The sequence below is a fragment of the Periophthalmus magnuspinnatus genome, chromosome 4, assembly GCF_009829125.3.
Source record: "Periophthalmus magnuspinnatus isolate fPerMag1 chromosome 4, fPerMag1.2.pri, whole genome shotgun sequence".
Lineage (NCBI taxonomy): Eukaryota > Metazoa > Chordata > Actinopteri > Gobiiformes > Gobiidae > Periophthalmus > Periophthalmus magnuspinnatus.
The window spans coordinates 20,918,552-20,940,066 of NC_047129.1; the positions used below are offsets into that span (position 1 = coordinate 20,918,552).

Genomic DNA, 21,515 nt, shown 5'->3' on the forward strand with positions numbered 1-21,515 from the left:
ATAACTGCGAGCCTCGAAGAGCTTCATTTGACTGGATCTTTATACAGTCTGTGGTATTCCTAGCAAAATGGAAGACTGAGATGAGGAATACCAGGTGCCATGTTGGGACGGCAGTGTTTCTAGTCTAGTTCATACTGCCATTGTGTCCTTAAGCAAGACACTTCACTAACCTTGTTTTGTGAGAATCTGGTGTGTGGGAGAGTGATTAGTGATGGTCGAAGGGGTGCACCTTGAAGGTAGAAAAGCTCTATATAGAAATGTGCCCATTTAATGTAAGGTGACATTGAGTCATATTTTATTATCAAACTGTCCCTCTTGCAGTGCTCTGAAGTGCCCTGGGGGTCTCCAGAGCACTGCAAGCTTTAGGAACCACTGTCTTATACACTATACACTATATGTTCATAGGTTATACAAAAAGAAGAAAGAAAGCTTTCCAAAATAGTTTTAAGAAGTGAGAATAATGCACACGTCTGCCTCACACACACTATGCTGCTCTGGACTGTGCAGTGTGTGTATGACACTTATAAAAGGCACTGTATAAATGCAAGGTACAGTATTTAAGCTATGTATCACGAGTGGGACAGGAGCACATATGCAAGGTCAGCAGGGCGCGAGCTGCAGCACACTCTGAACACATGGACCAGAACAAATCACTGGCACCACTTTGGAAGCAGCGGGATGGTGGACTCCACTCCTCCTCATGGAACAACAGCATTCTTATGAAGCCCATAGAGCCCAGTGAGAAGAAAACTACAGAGTAACATATTTAAAGTTGTCTGTTTGATTAATTAATTTAAATAAATATTAAAAATAACATTACTTAGGTTAGTAAAAAAATAAAAAAGTGATAGATGATAGAAGATGATGTTTGGACATAGGTTCTCATTTGTTTTCATAGCTAATCAGACAAAAGTACAAAAACGCAGGAACCATGAACTTTTAACAAAGCTTTTATCACCTTTAAAGTAACTGTATGTAGCCTATTATTTAACAAAACAGATTGCAATCACATCTAAACCAAGATTGCCTTAATTAACCTACAGAAACCTACAGATTGACGACACAAGTTTCTCTCATTCTCAGTTCATGGATAGGCCCAGGCTACAAGTCACAAGTAAAAGCAACTACGCATATGTTACTCTATATAAGAACACCAGAAAAGTTCACGCGTCTGCGACTGTTCAGCTTAAATAACTTTCAGTCAATTAGCACCAACTCCACAGACCTGAGAAACCCCAGCATCACACAAGAATAGAGAGCACAATAGAGAGTTTGCTTACTGACCTGCCTCAAGCGTGTCATCCTCTGCAGCGAAATCCTCCACGGTCACGGATGAGTCGGATGGTGTAAAACTGGACTCACTGTGACCAGCGCATCCCACCGGAGTTTGGGTACATCCCGCAGTCCTCACAGGGCATGACAAGTTCAGTGACCGCTTCTCCGCGCGCTCTCAGCATCACCATGGCATCTTCAGCTTCGACTCTTTACGGAAGTGTTCGTGCGTCTCCGTGACTGTCCGAACGGCAGTGAGGACAGAGCTGCTCCCGCCCCCGAGCCTGCAGAGACCTTCATGGCTCAGGGGGATAATAATAATAATAATTTACATTTACTGAGTTACTGGGTTCTCTATGCTACAGTAGCCTAACATTTAGAGGGGAATGGGGACGACGTCTGGATTTATATGCCTCAGAGAATATGTGTAACTGCAACAATAATTAGTGAGGTTATGTCCCAAAGGTAGCCTAACTATATCAGTCTTAAAGCTATAGTTTTTCCTTAGATTTAAAGGAATTGTATGTAAGGTTTTTTTTATTTTTTATTCCATAAACATGACCTAACTTTTCCCAGAAGTAAATATAGTCTATAGCACATATAGCTTTTACTGATAACAATTGTAAAGTTGATTTTTTTCTAAGTTACAAAACCATTAGACATCATGGCCCATATATTTATGTTATTGACCTTATTCTGCCCCTCCCACTTTTTCAGCAGTAAATGCTACTAAACTGTGCTTTGTGGTGGCACTACCGGTTAAGTGGGGATCCATTTCATTTCAATTTGTATTAAGTTAAGGCTCTGGCAACTCAGGTTCAGTTGTGCGTAATATCTTTTTTCAAAGTTGACAGATGAAGTTTACAGTTCCTTTTTTGATTAAATATAAAACTAAATATTTACTCACTCATGCACTGCTTTCTGCTTCTGTCTGTGGTTCACTCCTTGTAATCGTTATAAATGATTAGAGACATGATCGGCCCGTTGATTGACACTAATGATGCGTCATGTGATATCAAAAAGGACTTGCCACAAACTTCTGTTACCGAGAAGTCTTTTTTCCCTCCTCTGCTCATCATCCATAATGCTGAGTTTATTATTACAATCAACATGTTTTAGAGAGAAGAAACATTTCCTATTCTTAAAAGGAGGGTATGTACAATTTGCATTTCATAAATATGTCGTGCAAACACATTAGCAATTTGTTCACTATTGCTAATGTTCACTTTCTGAAGCTAATGTGAAAAAATCATTTCACTTTTGTTTATTCATACTGATAGAGAAGACACTGAACTTTGTGTCAGTTTTTGTTTCATGTGGATAGGCCCAGTAATTACAGAGATAGTAACCATTAATCAAGTCAACAAATTTGGTATCTGAGAGTTAAACAGCAAATTCCACCATAGAATTCTGACCTGTCCTCCACCTCAGTTTAAACTAAAATAATTCTACAGTGTGAGCACAACCTGTAATGCTCTGATGATAACAATAAAATTACTCTGAAAAGTACAATTTCTTAAAAAAGTTACACAGGTACATGTAACTGAGAAAATAAGGGAGTACTATCCACCTCTGGCATTTGGGACAGTCTTCCAGAACTTCCACAAAAGTTGACACAAAGATGTCCACTGTTGTATCCGCTGTGAGGAGGGCCTGGAGACATGGGTGCTCATTGGACTGGATGAAGCTTGTTCTGGCTGATTGCTCCACAAGCTGCTCCATAACCAGTGGCGTCCTCATGCCTCTGGGGTCCCCACACCACCCCCACCACCCCACATGCCCATCATCCGAATGATGGAACTCAGACTTCACAGACTTGGGACTTCAGTAATCCAGTCATTTCAACTTACAAATTCTCCTTAAAAATGGGTTATTATGCAAAATCAACTTTCTGGAGCTTTCTATCATGTTCTTATATTATGATATTGTTCTTTCAACCAAAACATGCCTGAAGAGGTTTTAGATGTCATCCATGTATGTCTGAGTAATCTAGCAGTCTCTCTCACGCCCAATTCGTATCCTCTTTATGGTCACAGCTACAATTTTTACTTTTTCAATGCAAAAAAAAAACAACAACACATAATGAAAGCAAAAAAGTAGACTAATAACTGTTACATTCAAACATCTAAACACAAACATTCATTCACTTTCGCTCTCCCCTATCTGCACTAAGTCACTCTCCCTTCAAACTGCTATCACATTATAATTGGCATGCATTCCACTAATTAAACTAGAGCACATCGCGTCAGATTTGTCAAGTTGCTGTGTACAGTTTTGTATCATGCTTGTATATTTATGGAGAAGCATGGATGACATAGGCTTGTGGGTTGAGGACAGAATTGTGCTGCTAACTACAGGGAGGGTTGGAATTGTTCACATTTTTTTTCCCTCTTCTTTCTAAAATTTCCACCCTTTCCCTCGTATTTCTTTAGATTTTTTGTTTGTTTGTTTTATTACTTACCTACCCATACATACACACGCTCACACACGCCCGCACACACATTTACGCACCCAAGAAGATCAGATGCCTTTCTTATTGTCTCGTCACCCCTTCAAACCTGGATGTATGCACGCTCTATGTCTAATGTCTTTTATTGTTTGCATTGTCTCTAATATCTAACTGTATGTAACATTTAGATGTTTAATTACATAAACTTGATCCCCCGGGAGGAGGGATCAAGTTTGGGGAAGACCTAGGACACGCTGGAGGGACTATGTCTCTCAGCTGGCCTGGGAACGCCTTGGGGTCCCACCGGAGGAGCTAGAGGACATGTCTGGGGTGGAGGAAGTCTGGGAGTCCCTGCTCAGACTCCTGCCCTCGCGACCCGGCCCTGGATAAGCAGAAGAAAATGGATGGATGGATGATCTATATGTGTTAAGTGACATCAAACATACCTTTTGCTGATAATAATTTTAATGCTCATTTATTCTTAATTACAAAAACATTGGACTTGTTGGCCAAGTTATTTATGTTATAATTTGGTGTTTTGGTTCTTAAAACATTTATCCAATCAGAAAGTAGAATGAGCCTCACACGAGTCTCTCATTTGGGTTGTCAGTTTTAAAGCTAAGATCCAATTGAGTTAAATCTAAAAGGACTGTCTGATCTGAATTGCCAATTGTTAAACCCCAGCACCTGCAGCCAATCCTTAATCAGTGCTAGTGCAGCCTTTGCATCTCACCGACTGAATTCTGAAAGTTCCGAGCTTCCACATGTGGCATGACCTGTTCACATAATGAGAACGAGTAAAATTTCCATATGTCGTCCTCTATCTGTAGGTTAAAGGTCTATATTACGTTATTTTCTTGTCTATATTATAACGTGGTTTCCTTATCAAATACAGACCTGGAGTTGTGTTTTGTTTCATTCACACATGATTAACACACAAATCCTGCATGGTTAGGCTGTGTTCTTCTCACAAACAGAAAATCCTCTTTTCCACCTTGTGATGTCATGTGGTAATACAGGAAGTGCTCCCCTGTGTTTATAAACTCCACACACCTTCACTAGAATCATTTGGATAATTTCAGACCTGGAATTGCCTATGAAAAATGAATGCAACACTGGATGGAAATAAATCTTGTGGTATTGCAGAAGCTTATCGAAACAATGCCATACCAAATGCTTGCCGTAATCAAAGCTAAAGGTGATTCAAAGAAATATTCACATTCCTGTATCTGCAAATAAACTCTGCTGAACTGTTTCCCGAGTCTGTATCTTTGGTCCCTCTGTCAGTCTTTACGACACCGTCATAAATCTAACCAGCTCAAACTGTGATCTTTACTCTTTCATTTGAAAACATTCAGGGATTGTAAAAAGCAGATAAATCACAGAATTCAATACATAAACTATATTGCGTAATTTGCACATAAATATAAGTTTGTTAGACATAATTAAATTGTGCCTTCGTGTTATCCGACCTCCAGGCTCCACTGGCAAAGTGTTTAGTCCCATGTCCATGAAAACTTGGTTGTTTCCTCCTCGTAACTTTATGAATTACTCTGCGGGCAGTAAAAACATGATTAGCGTTTGTTGATCATCTGTCCAAATGTGAAAACTTGAGTGGACTTGTCACCTTGTTAGCTGCAGATTACCAGTCTTTTAACTCAAAACTCCAGGGATTACGCAGTTAATAACAAACTTCTTTGACAGTTTTGTGGGAGTTATGGCCTTATGTCACGTTTACAGCTGCGTTAGTAATTATTTCATAAAGTTAAAAAAGCGTGTACTTACATGTTTTCTCCCCTCTGTGTTTTTCGAACATCTGACCAGCACCACTCGGAGGGTGATGGGATAGAAGGTTGCGAAGGCTGCTCGGATGTACCCTTCGTTCATGGCCTTCTCCATGGAAATACGGGCCACATTTGTCGGCCGCATTTGTGGGCTGCATGAAATGGGACTGAATTTACCGCGCCGGAAGTGACATAAGTGGCCTTCAAATGCAGCTGACGAACACTGCAGCCATTGAATTGGGACACAGCTGTAGACAGACTAATAATAAAGGATTAATCAAACATGTATGAATGAATCAAAACACAATTCCAGGGATGTTTTGAGGAGGTAACGACAGTATAGCATAGCTTAAAGCATCTATGTGATGTATGGGACCTTTAAGGCAACTGGCAACTAAGGTTCAAACGTTATTGCAGTATGTTTTTTAAAACTGTAAGAGCAGTTCCTTTTACACCAGCACAGGTTAGAACACTCTTATCCTCCACCTATCACAAAGAAGAGAGTACATGCAGGTGGCACATGTTATCTAAAACAGTAGTGAATTGTGAGTATGACAGTATAGTGCTCATTGTAGACATAGTCAGAGCTATCCCGTTGTACAGGGGCAGATGGAGGGCCCCAGGACTCCTGCTCCGAGGGCTGAAAGCTACAGTGCAGCTAATATTAGACTTATATAAGGGCCACACATGCCATGGAGCCCCGCATCCACATGCGCGCACACACACACACACCCCACACACACACACACACTGCAGAACTGGGATTTTTAGTTAGTTACAATGGTTTGAAATCAAAATGTCTTCACTTGAGCAGACACACACACACACCCCCACACACACTGAAGTGGCCAGTCTACACCGCAGAACTGAGATTATTAGTTAGTTACATTGGTTTGAAATCAAAATGTCTTCACTTGAGTAGTTCGGCATTAGTATTTTTACACTGGATTCATTTACTTATTTTATTACATTTTGCTTTAAAGAAAGTCTGTTGTGCTTGTGTCTGCTATATAGTTATAATCAATGACACTTGTGGATCATTATGTTGTAAGTTTGGAATTTTAATTTGCAATGTTCATCTAAAATGACTTAAAAGAAACAAGTCTACCTGCTTCTGCATTAGAAACCGCCCAAAAGAGGCCAATGTCACTGCAAACATCATCACAACAAACCACACACACTAAACACACCACACTAGCAAGCAGCACTTTCTTTTTTTCATTTATACCAAAGTGATTGCGCAATGCTGCCAAATCCCACACCTATCACCAGGTAAGAAAATAAAATTGAAGACTCAAGTAAGTACAGAGAAGTGGGCATGTACCAGGGGAAAACAGGAGTTAATCTGCAAAATGTTGTCTTGAAAATAAGCAATTAAAGATTGTATTGTAGAGTAAAGCAGTTTGATTAACTCTTTCAATGCCATATTTCCTCAAAGTCACTGAATGTTTGAATGTTTTTCTTTCTTATGACACTGTTGCCATCATTGTGATGAATTTAAGATGTCCAGACATTTAATATTGTTCCTCCTCCGGTGTAAATGGTCAACTCCCTGCGCTCCACATGGTCCAGGTGATCTGTGAGCTTCTCTGGGGGCTCCTGTGTATCTCATTTGTCCAATAAAAATGTGATGGAAATTTACGTATATTCATGATGTGAAGAAAATATTCTTAATGTATGTCTTTAAAAGCATTTGATCTGTGTCAATGTGTCAGAACCAGACATTAACATGTGTGAAGGCTCGGTCTCCATCCCACAAGAAAATTTGTTGTTCTGTCTAAGTGTAAAAGTTCAGTATCTTATGGGTGTGAAACAAAAGTCACTCTGCTTTGAAATGTATGTAGCATTGTCATTCTGGTATAAATACTCAGAGCTTAGATGCTCCGGGGACGGAGTAGGAGAGAGTTTTGGGACGCCGAAAGCCAACCAGTCTGTGACCAGGGCAGGTCTAGGCCCTGTCCTGTCTGTATCTGCCTTTGTATTCTAAACTCACCAGGCTTCACAAATGAATCACTTTTCATCTAGAATTGTATTTTTTTCCACAACAGTTATCTAAGTTAAGTTCATAGCATCTGGGCAAAATATAATACATTAGACCAGTATTCATTAATTCCTTCTTTGCATTCATAAAAACGCTGGGTCCGCCCCCTTTCCCGGGCAGTCCATGATTCACAACTTATACGTATCAGGAAATATGGAAATAATTAAAAAAAAAATTAAAAAAAAAATCATTAAAGTGCAGTAGCGGCCACATCAGTGCCAGTGCAGGCAAAGCAACCACAAATCACCTGAGCAGGCGAGTCTAGAGTGAAAACTGAGATCGCATTACCCAAGACGCACGTCACAATTTATGCGTCACGTCGCATGGTCCTCGGGCTTCTTAGGCCAATGAGAAGGGCCTGAAGCAACAGTGTACTCTGTGTGAACCAGTGAACCATGAAGGGAAACCTGCTGCAGCCAGTGCTCATCACTCCACCAGCAGTGTAGTGACAGACTCCTGGCTCAACTTTGTTCAGTCAAGCCACAACTTAGACCGAGTGTATTTCTGTATGCCCAGATGCTGAATGATGAAGTTAACTCAAACGTATGTCATGTCTTCACATTGTTAAATTAAATGCTCATTGTGTAGCCTGCTCTGTTCTGTAATAAGCGCCTTTAGGAATCCTTGTTAAATTAAATGCTCATTGTGTAGCCTGCTCTGTTCTGTAATAAGCGCCTTTAGGAATCCTTTCTCCAAGTTAACTGGAGTGGCGTTGTTGCTAAAAATGTAGGAGCCAATGTCTTTGTCCACTTGTAATATCACACTGGCCTTATTAGCAGGAAAAAGTCGGGGAAAAGTCAGCTAGCATAAGGTGTTAACTAATGGTAACATCTCGTTTTCTGAAAAAGTTGTTAAAGCCAGTGTGGCTACAAAAGTGGTATCAGTTTACCTTGGTATACAACTTATTTTACTTATTTTTAATAATGCACATCATAATATCAAATAAAGGTGATGTACTGTCTTAATTCGTGTTAGCTCCTTTACTATATATAAACCAGTTTAGCCGTTGCCACAGCAACCCTGGTCCCCTCTAACCCCGCCCCCTTCTGTCTTACAAATCGTTTTGAGACAAACTCGGCGCAACAAATGTCTCAAAGCTCGTGAAAGCGTAATTTTCAGATTTGTACTTGTAAAATTACAAAGTTGTAAGCGTAAAACGGTATTTGCAAGTGTAAAGCGATATTTGTAAGTGAAAAACGAAATTTGTAAGTGTAAAAAATATATATGTTTTTATTTATCAGTGTACAAATCAACATTTACAGACTTTTTGGAACAATTGTACCTTCATACAAATGTACCTTCATAGCCTTCTGCTGTGTCCACTGAGGTAAGTAGCACCCCTGGGCATACCCTCGAGTTTGCTCACGTGGCCCCAGGTAGCTTATTATTATTATTTATTTTACTTATTTATTTATTTTATTATTATTTTTTCGTTATTTTAAACTGTGCTCATTTTTAATTCTTAGGCCTATTTTAGCTAGTAATTAAACTTTTAGATTTATTTATTTTTTGTAATAATAAAATTTAAAATGTCTTTTCTTCTTTAAAATTTTACTTAAATACACTTTTCTAAATTTAGTCAACAAAATTTATGTTTTGTCTAACTTCATTTTATTTCAGCTGCATCCACGGACCTTCATTTTGGCTGTAGAACTTTTTAAATAAAAATGTAATATTTTTTCACATGTCATCTTAATTCAGAACCTTACCTGTGTCTTTAATTTGTAAATTTGACCTCTGGGTCTTAAACCCTCAAAATTACTATCGGTAAAGCCAGATTAACAAGGTTACACGTTTCTTGTGCATTTGGGATATAAAATGGGCAGTGGGACAACAGTCCCTAAACAGTGCCCTAATCACTATTGCACATTTCTGTGTTTTGAATTCTCTTTTCAGTTTCAGTTCTGAATATCCCATTTCAAACGACTTAAATTTATTGCAACCGAAGCCTTGTCCCTAAGTAAAATCGTGTAGCTAGGGCTAGGATTTTTTCCCCCAATTAGTCAGGTAAGGCTAGGATTTGATAAACGCGCCCTTGTCTGTGACGCACAGGGGCTCGTAGCTGCAGAGACGCGACGTGACCACATGATCAAAATGTAGGCTACACTTCCTGCAAGAACACCGTTGATCCGTGTTAAACTTGCCAGTCCAACTCGTACTTTCAGTTCGAGTCCACAATCTAAAAGCCTAAAGTTTCTGTCTCTGAGGGCTCTCAGGCACAGGAAAACCCAACAGGAGTAGTCTTTGGCAGAAGGAAGTTGACGCGCACAGTCCAGTAGAGCAGCGGCTGACCGCAGGGCTGCTGACCCCGGCTCCATGCCTCAGCTCCAGTTTAGTGCCAATCTAACATGGTTGTTTACGGAGCTCCCGGAGATAAGCCAGAGGATGTACGCCGCGGCTGCAGCTGGCTTTCGCGCCGTGGAGGCGGCGTGGCCGTATGAGGAGGACCTGCAGGAGCTGAAGAGAGCGCGGGAGGCGACGGGAGTGGAGCTGGTCCTCATTAACACTCCTCCAGGTGAGCCACGGTCCACCTCCTCACACTGACCGCAGAGAAGCACTCTGTCACGGTTCTTTGATTCAGGAAACCTCCGGGCCGGAGACCTGGGGCTTGGAGCAGTCCCGGGGAGAGAGCAGGAGTTCAGACAGGGGCTGGAGCGAGCCATCGAGTACGCGCAGGGTCTGCAGTGCAAAAGGTTGGTTCCAGCCACAGACCTGTTCATTCTGATTAGTGCCTAACTACAACTTGACCTATGTTACAACTAGCCTTCCCTAGTACCAACCCAGCGTCCAGTCTACTTTTAGGCAGCATTTACTTAAAATGCCTCTTTTAGAAAGTGAATTGCCACCTGTTTAACCTTGGCCATAATTGATAAAATGACTTTGAAAGACTGAAGGCTGTGGTGTGTGCCCTCAGGATCCACCTGATGGCCGGGCGTGTTCCTCTGGGGTCAAACAGAGCAGAGGTGGCCCAGGAAATGGAGAGCATCTTCATCCAGAATCTTCAGTATGCTGCTGATCTGCTCTCCAAGGTAGTCTGCTGGGAATACATACAGAGGGTCATTTGAATAATATCGAATAATGTCAAATAATCCATCAGTAATTGTTATCATTTAGCATTGCTGAGAGAATACTGGCATAGTAGATAAATGTTGGCCTTCTGATCAATCGTGCAGACACTTGAGACTGTTGCATTACACAAATGGCACACTACTATACTACTGAGCATACTTTGTGGTTGGCACAGCTTATTTTTCTTGCAGAAGGGCATCACTGGTCTAATCGAGCCAATCAACACACGGATCACTGACCCCGCCTACTTCCTGGACTCTCCTCATCATGGTCAGATTTTTTTATTTCAAACTTTCAGATACTAACAGAGCACTGTATATAAGATATAAGACAGATATTTTATTCAAGTCAAACTTCTTCAAAAAGTATACAGGAAAGCCAGCATATTTTCTGTCTATTAGTCTTAATAATTTGGAAGAAAGTTTGAGATTATTCCTCGGTGTGCAATAACTGTTTTGTTTTGGGGGAAAAAAAAACAACATTTGTGGATTAAATGTTTAACTGAAAGTAATAGTGTTGATACCATATTATATTTTGTTATCAGTCATTACAATACCAAATTTCATGGAATTTTTAAGACTAATCCTTTTAATAGAATATGATAAGCAATAATTTAGTAAGGAACATCTGAAAAAGTGTTATTGCACTTTAAATTACAAAATCAATCACACCTTCAATACAAAGTTGTCTCAGAGAAACATCATAGAGTGCAACATACCCTGTTGGACCATAGTCCTAATTGATAGTGGGATAGTAGGATATTATGATAATTTAAAGCCCCACTGTGTCACATTTGTGTGAAAGGGGTGTTTTATTGCTCAAAAATACCTTGGAAAAAAAAAAAAACATGCAGTGTGCAGTCTTGCCTCTCCACACACTACTATTGTCTAGTACAGGGCTTTAACAATTGCCCCAGAAACAATTAATTATTTCATGTTGCAGCTGTGGCCATATTGGAGAGGGTGGGAAAGCCAAACCTGAAGCTTCAAATGGTGAGCTACTACTACTACTATTGCAACTCCTACTACTAAAAATATAAAATAAATGTATGTAGGTCAGTTCATGTGTGTGTTCTGCTGTAGGACGTGTTCCACTGGCAGATCATGGATGGGAACCTGACACAGAACATCATCAGATACTTTCCTCACATTGGTGAGACAGGCTTAGTATGGCTCAGCTTTAATAATCCTTTAAAAGGCTTGTACTAGATAATTTATAATGATTGTTTTCTTTACATCATGCATTGTTTGGTAAAAGCTGCTTAATAGGAAGAAAGAGACTAAAATATAATTTATTCATTTTACATAGCAGTAATGACGGAAGCTACTAACAGGGTCACCTTTTTAATCCAATCAGGAACATTGTTTTACATAGTATCATGGAAAAATTTCCTGACACTATTCCAGACTAGTGTTGTCACAATACTAAAATTTCAAACTCAGTTTTGATACTAAAGAATAGACTAGGCAATATCACAGTAACCGAAAGGACTGAGTAGTCAGGGCTAAAACATGTTCCTGACCTATTGTTCAAAATCAGGTCCAGAGTATTTATTTATGGACACTGACAACACTGTGTCTGAGTTAACTCTGTTTTGTTCTATTAATAACTTATTTCCCTGTTATTGATAGAGTTTTGCAATGATTTAAAACAATATTTGCATAATTGTTATTAGTACATTGATGTGGTTTAATTGACATTTAGGAGAGCCAAATGCTGTTGACATGTGCATGAGCTGTACATTTAAAGTGGATTGGCTTGTGCTTCCTTAGGCCATGTTCAAATTGCACAGGTGCCAGAGCGGAATGAGCCGGACACTCCGGGAGAGCTCAACTACAGCTACCTGTGGGACGTCCTGGAGCGTCAGCACTACCAGGGCTTTGTGGGCTGTGAGTACCGGCCTCTGGGTGAGTCACATGTCCTTTCTCTTCATCACACAGAGCTCCAGATGTGTGTGCTGATGTGGCGTGTATTGTAGGGGGCACCACTGCTGGACTGGGCTGGCTCAGACAGTACTGGACCCGGAGAGAAGCTCAGGAAGACTGATTCACAGCTGTTCAATAGAGATGCGGCCTCAAACGTGCCATATGGAGAGCTTTGGGACAAAAACTCAAGGAGTTAGGGAAGGAAACCACGGAAGGAACTTGAGCCAGTGACAGGCGGGAAACATCAGATACAATAATAAAACAAGAGTTACTAATTGAACTACAGTTCTATGAATACTGGATCACTGCTAGAGGGCAGTGCTTAAAGCACTGAATCACTTACTGCATTTTCACCAAGGGAGTCATTAGGCTTGTTTGAGATCTGATTGCTGTAGATCAACATTGATCTGAATGTGGTGCACCCTGGTTAGATTTGTGTCGGACTTGCTGTGACATCAGTAACTGTGTTATGCTACGAAGTTCCTCCCTTCCAAAATATGCCCCACCTTCATGAACAGTTAATATGAATAACAAGAGACCATAAATGGCTTCTCCAGAGTCTTGACAAGTTAAATGTAATTTTTAAGTCTTTTTTTTTAATGTAAAAACATATTGGAATAGTACACAACATGGCGTGCCATTTTCAAGTTATATTTATTAAAATATCAACTCACATCTCAGTGTTGTGCAAAAAACAACTTGTGGAATGTGTTAATTTTTGGAGGTAGAAATATACTGACTATACTGGCATCAGAGCAAGTCTCACACAAATCTGACCAGGTTGCACCCACCGTGTTCATGTAAGCACCGATTGGATCTGCACAGTTGTAGCTCATCTCAAACAAGCCAATTCAGTGCTTTAAGCACCACCCTCTGGCAGTCAGTAGGGATGAAATAATAGACCTGTATGTGTTTCACTGTAAGGAGTTTGTATTGTTGCAACAACATAAGTACAGGGACAGCAGCAAAAGAGAAGGGATGTTGGACATTGCAGAGTCCTTTTGGTCAGAGCAGCTGAGGAAACACTGTCCTATTGACCACCAGCTCATGTCTCTTCTTGGCTCTGGCACTCGACCTTGTGGCCGTCTGTTCACTGTGGTGTTTTTGTGCCTTTGTCCATTTAAAATAAAGATGTCATCTGTACTTACTGCTGTTTGCTGCTGTTATATTTGTTTTTGGATCCTCAACATGCATCAATTTTTAAAAAATTTGCTCTTATAAATTGAAATATTGAACTTTAGATTTTGTTGAGTTGTAAATACACAGAATCCTTAGCTGTACCCATGAGTTTCCTCCGCAGGATGGCTGGGCGCTCCCTTAGAGATAGGGTGAGGAGCTCGGAGTAGAGCCGGTGCTCCTCCATGTCGAGACGAGACAGATGAGGTGGCTCGGGCTTCCGGGCACGTCCCACCGGGAGGAGGTCCCGGGGAAGACCCAGGACACGCTGGAGGGACTATGTCTCTCGGCTGGCCTGGGAACGCCTTTGGATTCTCCCCGAAGAGCTGGAGGAAGTGTGCGTGGAGAGGGAGGGCCTACCAGCTGAAACTGCTGCCTCCGCGACCCGGCCTCGGATAAAGAGGAAGAAAAACAAAACAAAACAAAAAAAACTTGGCTGTACTCACAGCAGACCATCCCTCTGGACCATACTACCTAGCACTAACCTTCCTTTAGAATGTGCACAGCTGTTTTTATACTATGACAATGACTAAATTGAGGGGATTAAACAACACATTTGCAAGAATCCTTCATCTTTATTTCAGTTTGGTGTATGCACAGAAATGTACATGCCAGCACTCCAGTCTAATGAACACCATGGACACACAAAGGCAGTTCACATTCAAACGAAAAGGCACTTCCTACACCAACCCAAAACCATAATAATGCTGGAAAAGAAGCTACACCCAAGCCTGGTCCCGAACACCCAGTGCTCAGGGTAGGGATGTTTTAAATGCAGATGGCTGTGGGTGCAGATTGGTTAGCAGAAGAGTTCCTATCACAGTGCATGTCACTGTCCTGCTGTACAGTATAAATATAGAAAGTTGCATTAATGTAAAAAGTGCTGAGTGGTGAATATTTACAGTTGGAGTGTAACACTGCCACAACTCGATGATTGAATAATTTTACAAATTATTTGGCATTATGCGAGAACCACCCTGAGATGAGGAGATCCAGAAACACACACTACACAATTAAAACTAAGAGAAACCTTTAAAAAATGACTTTCAATCCTTCTCGTGTTCTTCATAGAAACTTTGTAGTGTGGATGCTCAGTCACATTTTATTCATACATATTGAAATACATTAAGACTATTTTTCCTTAAGCCACCATATAATGCAAAACAAAACCAAAAATGCTCTTGAACAGGTCTGAAAGGAGGGGAAGGATCAGGTCTGAAAGGAAGAGTTTGGTTTTACTTTTTGTGCCCCCTGGCACAGGTTTACAAACAGTGGCTCCCTATATTCTGCATTACTCAAGAAAAAACTCAAAACACAACTGCTCATATTGCCATCATATTCAAATATAGCTTTTACTGATAACATTATTGTGCTGATTTATTCTTACTTACAAGATGATTATCCAATCAGAAAGCAGAATGAGCGTCACATGAGTATCTCATTTGGGTTGCCAATTTCAAAGCTGAAATCCAGTTGGTTTAAACTTAAAAGGACTCTCATCTGGATTGTCAGAGAGTCCTTTTAAATCCCAGCACCTACTGCCAACCATAGCACAGTACTAGTGCAGTGTTTTTTTAAACAGTAAGTGCGCAGGGTACATATGGTTCCTTTAGGGTTAGGCTTTGGATATGAGATGGTCAAAAAAGTGCACCAGAAAGTCCCTTAGCAATAGATTTAGCAGTAAATTTAGCAGTAGCATGAGTGCTTGGGGCTGCAGGCTGTGTCTCTACAGGAGGCCAGTCCACAGGTTATAGCAGGCTGTGTTGATGATGGACTCCAGGTGGTGGTACATGTGAACGAGTTGAGGAGGGGGGCTGCCTCCAGAGGGGGGCTGAACAGGCAGTGGCTCCCGGAACACCACCTTCAAACTCTGACACATAGGGGACACAGGTTACAACTAAATAGACCCTTTAAACATTTGCAATTGTGTTGTCAGGATACTAACATTTCACACTCAATTTTGATACTAAGAAAGAGACTTAATACCAAATTCGATACCACAATTACAATTCGAAACACTTTAGAAAATAGAATGTGATTTTCAATATTAAATTGTAGTATTTTCTTTTATATGACCATATGTCGTCTTATATCTGTGGTATCCCTCAGTTGTCCAGGTAGGTTACATAGTGTTGAATGTGACTTTTTTAGTATCGATACCTGCGCAAATGAGTATCTAGTTTTGATACTAGTTTTAGTATCGATTTGGATATGATTTTTAATACTTTTGACAACCCTAGTAAACAAAAATGTTTTAAATTCTGGAATGGAGGCATCAGGACGCAAAAGTGAAAAGGGTTATGAAAAAAAACAAGCTGATCTCACTTGAATGTTTTTTTTTTAATACGTTTACCAATGAGTTTTACATTATTTGTTTAATAGGAGATTATGGATTTTTAGGTTTTACTGGACAAATACTGTAATTAAATGTCGAGCTCACAATAGTTTTTCACTTCATCTAAAGATATATTAAATATTTCTCTATATTTTATACTTTTTGAGAAACTCAAATACAATTTTTAGGCTTGAAAATAGTATTTTTCATCCTAACATTTCTACACTGCAACGTCAAATTTGTTGTTTACTTTGGTTATAAAGACTCAAAACCATTAGCATTTTGATCTGGTATCAGTTAATCACTGAAAACATTATGTCTACTTCATTTTGCCTTCAGTCAGTGCCTTTACAGAATTTTTAACATTTAACATAACATTTTAATTTTTCTGATAACAGAATTTTTAGAGTTTTCAGAGTTTTTAATTTTAAATTTTAGCAGCTTTTCTTTCAGATCCGACACTTACACTATGTACTCAGTCAGTCATGCTAAAAGTTTAAATCAATCAAATATACTATATTGCCCCAAAGGATTTGTAATGTTAGAGTGTTGTTTTGGCCTTGTTTTGCCTTGTTTGTGTCTGGACCCAACAGCCCTCAAGTGTCCTGTTGTGCAGAAGAGGACAGGGCTGGACTTGGTCTATAGTCACATTATGAGAAATAATTAGTGAGAAAACACATTTTTTTCTAAAATATACAAATCAAAAATAAATTGTCATTTTCTTTTACCTTAAAAAGCCAAGTTGGATATTTTTGTCGTTGTCACACTTTATTTCCCGAAAAGTTTAAAACCTCACTGTATTTGCCTACCAAAAAACAGTAGTGAAGCTAGCGCAGATAAATGTGCCTTGTGTGTTCACACTGCAAAAGATCAGATTTGAATCAGATTAATTTCCACATATCAATGTAGCTTGAGTCACATTTAGAGTCTTTTCCACTTGTAAACAGTTGGAGCAGATCGTTACAGGCCACAAGTGTCTCCATAAGAGAGAACACAGCATCAGACAAAATGAATACCGCAAAAAGCAGATATAAACATAAAAATAAAATTAAAATTGCAAGCAGTGATAAAGGGCCCTCGCAACCCTTGCGACTGCAGAAGGGCGCACGCCAAAGTGAGAGAGCTGCATATCAAACTTAGCTTGACATGTGATTAATATTTCCAGTGTCATGTTGGATGTAAATGTAACTTTGTGGGGGAGGGGCTGGAGAGCCATTTTTAAAGATAGAATTTTATTCCACAAATCATTTTGCCCGGCTCATAAATTTTTTCTAAATGATTTTTTACTTTCAAAATGGCCTCTTCCTTAAGAGCTCGTTATGACCACACCCTGAGACTCTCAGGAGCGATTTAGTTGGGGGAAAGGAATAATAATAATAATAATAATAATTTTTTTTTTTTCTTAAATTTTTTACGCCTAAACAATAAAAGTTAGAATGATGGGACTTTGTAACATTGTTCCCCATTACAAGGTCCTGAATGTTTTGTTGAAAAAGCACCATAATGACGGCTAACATTTTATTTAAAATATATTTGATAACCTTTTATTGCACATGAGTTTTGTGTCTTCTGGCCAAGTTTGAAGTGTTTTTGATGAAAACTGTTGAAGATGTCAAAAAGATTATGATGAGTGTCAAATTTTTACGTTGATTTTTTTTCTGGGTCGGGCTCCCATTGGCCCCATGAAAATCAAAGTTTGAGGTGGCTTTGGTTTTCATTATTTTTTCGCGGGGTCTTTGGTCATCAAATTCTAATTTTTGATACCGGTCACTGGCATGTCACGTCGAGTTTACTACTTGATGATTTTTGCCATTTTCTGTCCTCTGGACACAGTTTTAATTGGTCCCTTGTCAGGGCGGAGTCAAACGCTCGGGCCTAATAATAATAATAATTTTTTTTTTTTTTCTTCCATTTTTTTACGCCTAAACAACAAAAGTTAGAATGATTGAACTTTGTCACATTGTTCCCCATTATGAAGAACCTCTCTGTAAATTCTTTCACTGGTCCACGACAAATAGATTAGAATTTTTAAAAATAGAATTTGAAGGGGGCGCTATAGAGCCATCTTAAAAGATGGAGCCCTAATTTGCATGTTATTATGTCCAGCTCAGATATGTGCATGCTTTATTGGGTCCATTCAAATCCAACAATGTTTCTGAAAGATGGACTTTTTTAAATTTTTCAAAATTTTGTTCAAAAATCACAATGACCATGCCAACATTTTATTTAAAATATAGTTGATAACCTTTTAGTGCACATGGGTTTCGTGACTTTTTGCCAAGTTTGAAGGGCTTTTGATGAAAATTGTCAAAAGATTATGATGAGTGATTTTGTCAATCCCAGGTTTGATCCAATATGGCCAACTTCCTGTAGCGTTTAGGGCGCGGCCATAATATGATTTTTTAAAATCCTGACGAGCTAGAGACAGCAATTTGCGCTTCGCACACAACGTTGTCAAAACAGTAATAGGCAATACGCCCTACGCCCTATAGGGGCTCGGGCCTAAAAAAAACAGGAAAAATTAATAGTTTATTATGTCTGCAAACATCATGATATCAGTATAGGAACTCCAGGCACAAGTGAAAGTGGTTGTCTTTACCGTGTTACCAGTCTGAGCGTTCAAAAAGACCAACACGAAGCAGTCAGTGAACTTCTGGTTGAGGACAGCCTAGAAGAGATGAACACCGACATCTGTCAATGACTGAATCAAACATTTACTCAGCAGAAAGTAGCGGCTGGTTCAATCGTTTTTACATTCAATTGAATTAAAATGATTTCTGTATGACCCACCCCGCAGGACTTAATATTAACCAACAGTAAGTTAGAAAATCAAACAGTGAAACGGTCATCAGTTAATAATCAGTTAGGGTTAGGTTAGGGTTGGATGCTCTCACCAGATACTGCACCCCGCATTCATCAAAGTGTCTGCAGCTCTGAGGGAAGCGGTTGAGCAGGACTTTGATGAGGTTCTGGTACCAGGTCAGGCTCATGCTCAGGAAGCACTCCTGTCACACAGCAACAAAACACTAAGGAGAGGTACATGTGCTCGTTCAGACTCACCCCACACTCGCTGACTGGACTACGAACTAAATGGACCAACTCACAAACATCTCAGAGCAGATAAGAGAGGGCTTTGGTTGAGTGCATAATAGTGTGTGCGAGTGTAAGAATTGTCTCACCAGCTGAGGGTCGATGTCCCCCACAGAGCAGCTCTGCACTGCCCCCAGCAGCTCCTCTAGCTCGCTGAAGGACAGTTTTGTTAGCTTGAGTTTGTCCAGAGTAACATGCTCTCCATGGAACAATCTCCTCCAGAGGTTGTCCCTGCGGCAGTGCTCCATGGCCTGCTCCACTGTGCTCTGGATCATCTGCCTTTGAGCCGTGGACACTTCGTTCTGCAGCAGAGGGAACAGAGGGGGCAGGGGGGGCAGCTCCGAGCCTCCAGCCAGAGGATAGAACTCATTCCCATCAGAGATGGCCTCACAGACTGCCTGCTCCCACCCGTCCTGAGAGCCCTCAGCTCTATCCGCGTGTCGGGCCTGCTCAGGTTCTGGCTCCTTGTGGATCTGGGGCAGCTTCTTAAAGCGCCGCATGTCTGCGGTAAGGCGAGGAAACAGCTCTCTCTGACTGGTCATCAGCACGTAGAACCTCAGCCTGTGCACGCAAAACATGGGATCAGCCCTAGGGCACTGACCTGTGTGTGTGTGTCAGACCCAAGCAGGTGCATGTGTGTGTGTCAGACCTGAGCAGGTGCGTGTGTGTCAGACCTGAGCATATGTGTGTGTTTGGTGCACTGACCTGAGCAGGTGCCTCTCTTTGTCTGACTGCTCCTCAAATGGCACAGCGTTGTGACACACCACCAGAGACACGTCAAAGTCGTCGTGATGGTGCAGGCCCTCCAGGTCTTTATAAGAGCCTGAGCTGAGGGCAGAGCATAGAATCATAAAGGGGCCACAGGCACAGGGATGTGTACTAGGAGCCTACCTGGTCCACAGAGCCACCAGGGCATACTCGTGCAGCTCGGGAGGAGCCTTCTTACTGTCAGAGGAGGTGGCTGCTCTCGACATGCGCAGAGGCTTCATGCCGTAGGTGCCTGCGTGGTCAGTGATGTAGTTGTAGAGCTGGTGGGCAGGGATGATCCCCGTGGACATGGAAAAGCTTCCTAAGAACAGAAAGAAATTCCGATTCTAAAAGTACCATACAATTATTCACACATAAAGGGCCCATATTACGCTGTTTCCTGATCAATGTTATAATGTTGTTTCCTCATAAAAAACAGACCTGGAGTTGTGTTTTGATTCATTCACGCATGTTTAACACACAAACCCTGCATATTTAGGCTGAGTTCTCTTAAAAATAAAACACTCTGCTCCAATGTGTTTTTAAACTCCATACACCTTCACTAACATGCCTTAAGGGTTGGTAACTTGGATGGAGTAGGTGTAGCGCTCCAGCAGCATTCAAAACTTCTTTTCTCATTAAGTTCTCTATAATCTTAATTTGAATTTCTTTTTTTGGGTAGACTCTTATTATCCATTTGATCCAACCACGAACATAATCTCTCTCACAATAAGAGAGAGAATTGCCGAAAAGGAGGAGGCGAGTGCTAGCGCTAGCTTGTCCATGGAAGCCATTTCAGCCCTACTAGAAAAGCACTGTGAAACTCTAGAAACTAAACTAGACCTGTACAAACTTTTGGTGGATGACCATGACCAGCGCATATCCTCTTTGGAGCACTTGTCTGATGACATTAACCAACAAGTCAGCAAGCTTGAAACCGCAATCTCTTCTTTCCAGGATGTTAACACAAAACTTAAGGCTAAAGTTACTGACCGTAGCAGACGCCAAAATATATGTATTCCTGGCTTGTTGGAGTCTACTGAGTCGCCCTACTGACTTTTTTCATGGCTGTTTCAGGATGCATTTGGAAAGGACACATTGCCATCCCTGCCGGAGATCGACAGAGCCCATCGCATGGGGCCGTGAGGCTGAGCTGAGGTGCACAGCCACGGCCAGTCATTCTCCGCCTGCACCAGTACCAAACGAAGGACCTCTTCATCAGAGAAGCACGACACAAACAGATGTTTGACTATCATTGCCAACACATTTGCATCGTGGTATATTACAGCACTGAAGTCATGTCACAACAAGTACAATACAGAGATGTGACAAATAGGGTCTGAAAGCCCGCTCTGCTCTTCCCGGCTCGTCTCCGCCTGATGCTATCCAACGGTGTCAAGAAGTGGATTAGCAATGTTGAGGAGGCACAAAAATACATCGACGATCATACCTCCTGACCCACATAGATGGAGAAACTGGACTATCCATGAACTTATCATCTGTGTCATAAGACTGGGCAAATAACAGTAAACGCATTCACTGACTATTTATTTATACCCTTTGCATTATGTTTAGTTGCCAGTGTTCTTATTGATGGTTAGGCAATGCAAATAGCAATCATTGGTTG

General features: G+C 40.7%; 3 protein-coding genes across 3 annotated transcripts in view; 2 read left to right on the forward strand and 1 right to left on the reverse strand.

The window, feature by feature from the left end:
- Positions 1–9,604: 9,604 nt before the first annotated feature.
- hyi (hydroxypyruvate isomerase) lies at positions 9,605–13,683 on the forward strand. The gene is made up of 8 exons (XM_033965662.2): positions 9,605–10,061; positions 10,128–10,239; positions 10,461–10,575; positions 10,807–10,885; positions 11,558–11,607; positions 11,698–11,767; positions 12,388–12,522; positions 12,594–13,683. Exons 1-8 carry the CDS (start codon positions 9,863–9,865, stop codon positions 12,659–12,661), a joined length of 828 nt encoding a protein of 275 aa, XP_033821553.1. The 5' UTR covers positions 9,605–9,862; the 3' UTR covers positions 12,662–13,683.
- A 603-nt stretch (positions 13,684–14,286) lies between these two features.
- szt2 (SZT2 subunit of KICSTOR complex) overlaps positions 14,287–21,515 on the reverse strand; it is a 99,644-nt gene continuing 92,415 nt past the window's right edge. The window contains exons 69-74 of the mRNA XM_055221041.1: positions 20,033–20,210; positions 19,847–19,969; positions 19,231–19,702; positions 18,946–19,056; positions 18,651–18,719; positions 14,287–15,586 (exon numbers count right to left, since the gene is read on the reverse strand). Coding sequence (XP_055077016.1) covers positions 15,443–15,586; positions 18,651–18,719; positions 18,946–19,056; positions 19,231–19,702; positions 19,847–19,969; positions 20,033–20,210 — 1,097 coding nt within the window. The 3' untranslated portion in view covers positions 14,287–15,442. The remainder of the gene's footprint in view (positions 15,587–18,650; positions 18,720–18,945; positions 19,057–19,230; positions 19,703–19,846; positions 19,970–20,032; positions 20,211–21,515) is intronic.
- Positions 16,655–21,515, forward strand: part of dohh (deoxyhypusine hydroxylase/monooxygenase) — a 272,673-nt gene continuing 267,812 nt past the window's right edge. The window contains exon 1 of the mRNA XM_055221039.1: positions 16,655–16,661. The gene's annotated coding sequence lies outside the window, so the exon portion shown is untranslated. The remainder of the gene's footprint in view (positions 16,662–21,515) is intronic.

Coding starts and splice junctions, on each gene's coding strand:
- hyi (XM_033965662.2), top strand. CDS start 9,863: ATGCCTCAGCTCCAGTTTAGTGCCAATCTAACATGGTTGTTTACGGAG. Junction 10,062..10,127: donor CCTCATTAACACTCCTCCAG/GTGAGCCACGGT, acceptor TCTTTGATTCAG/GAAACCTCCGGGCCGGAGAC. Junction 12,523..12,593: donor CTGTGAGTACCGGCCTCTGG/GTGAGTCACATG, acceptor CGTGTATTGTAG/GGGGCACCACTGCTGGACTG.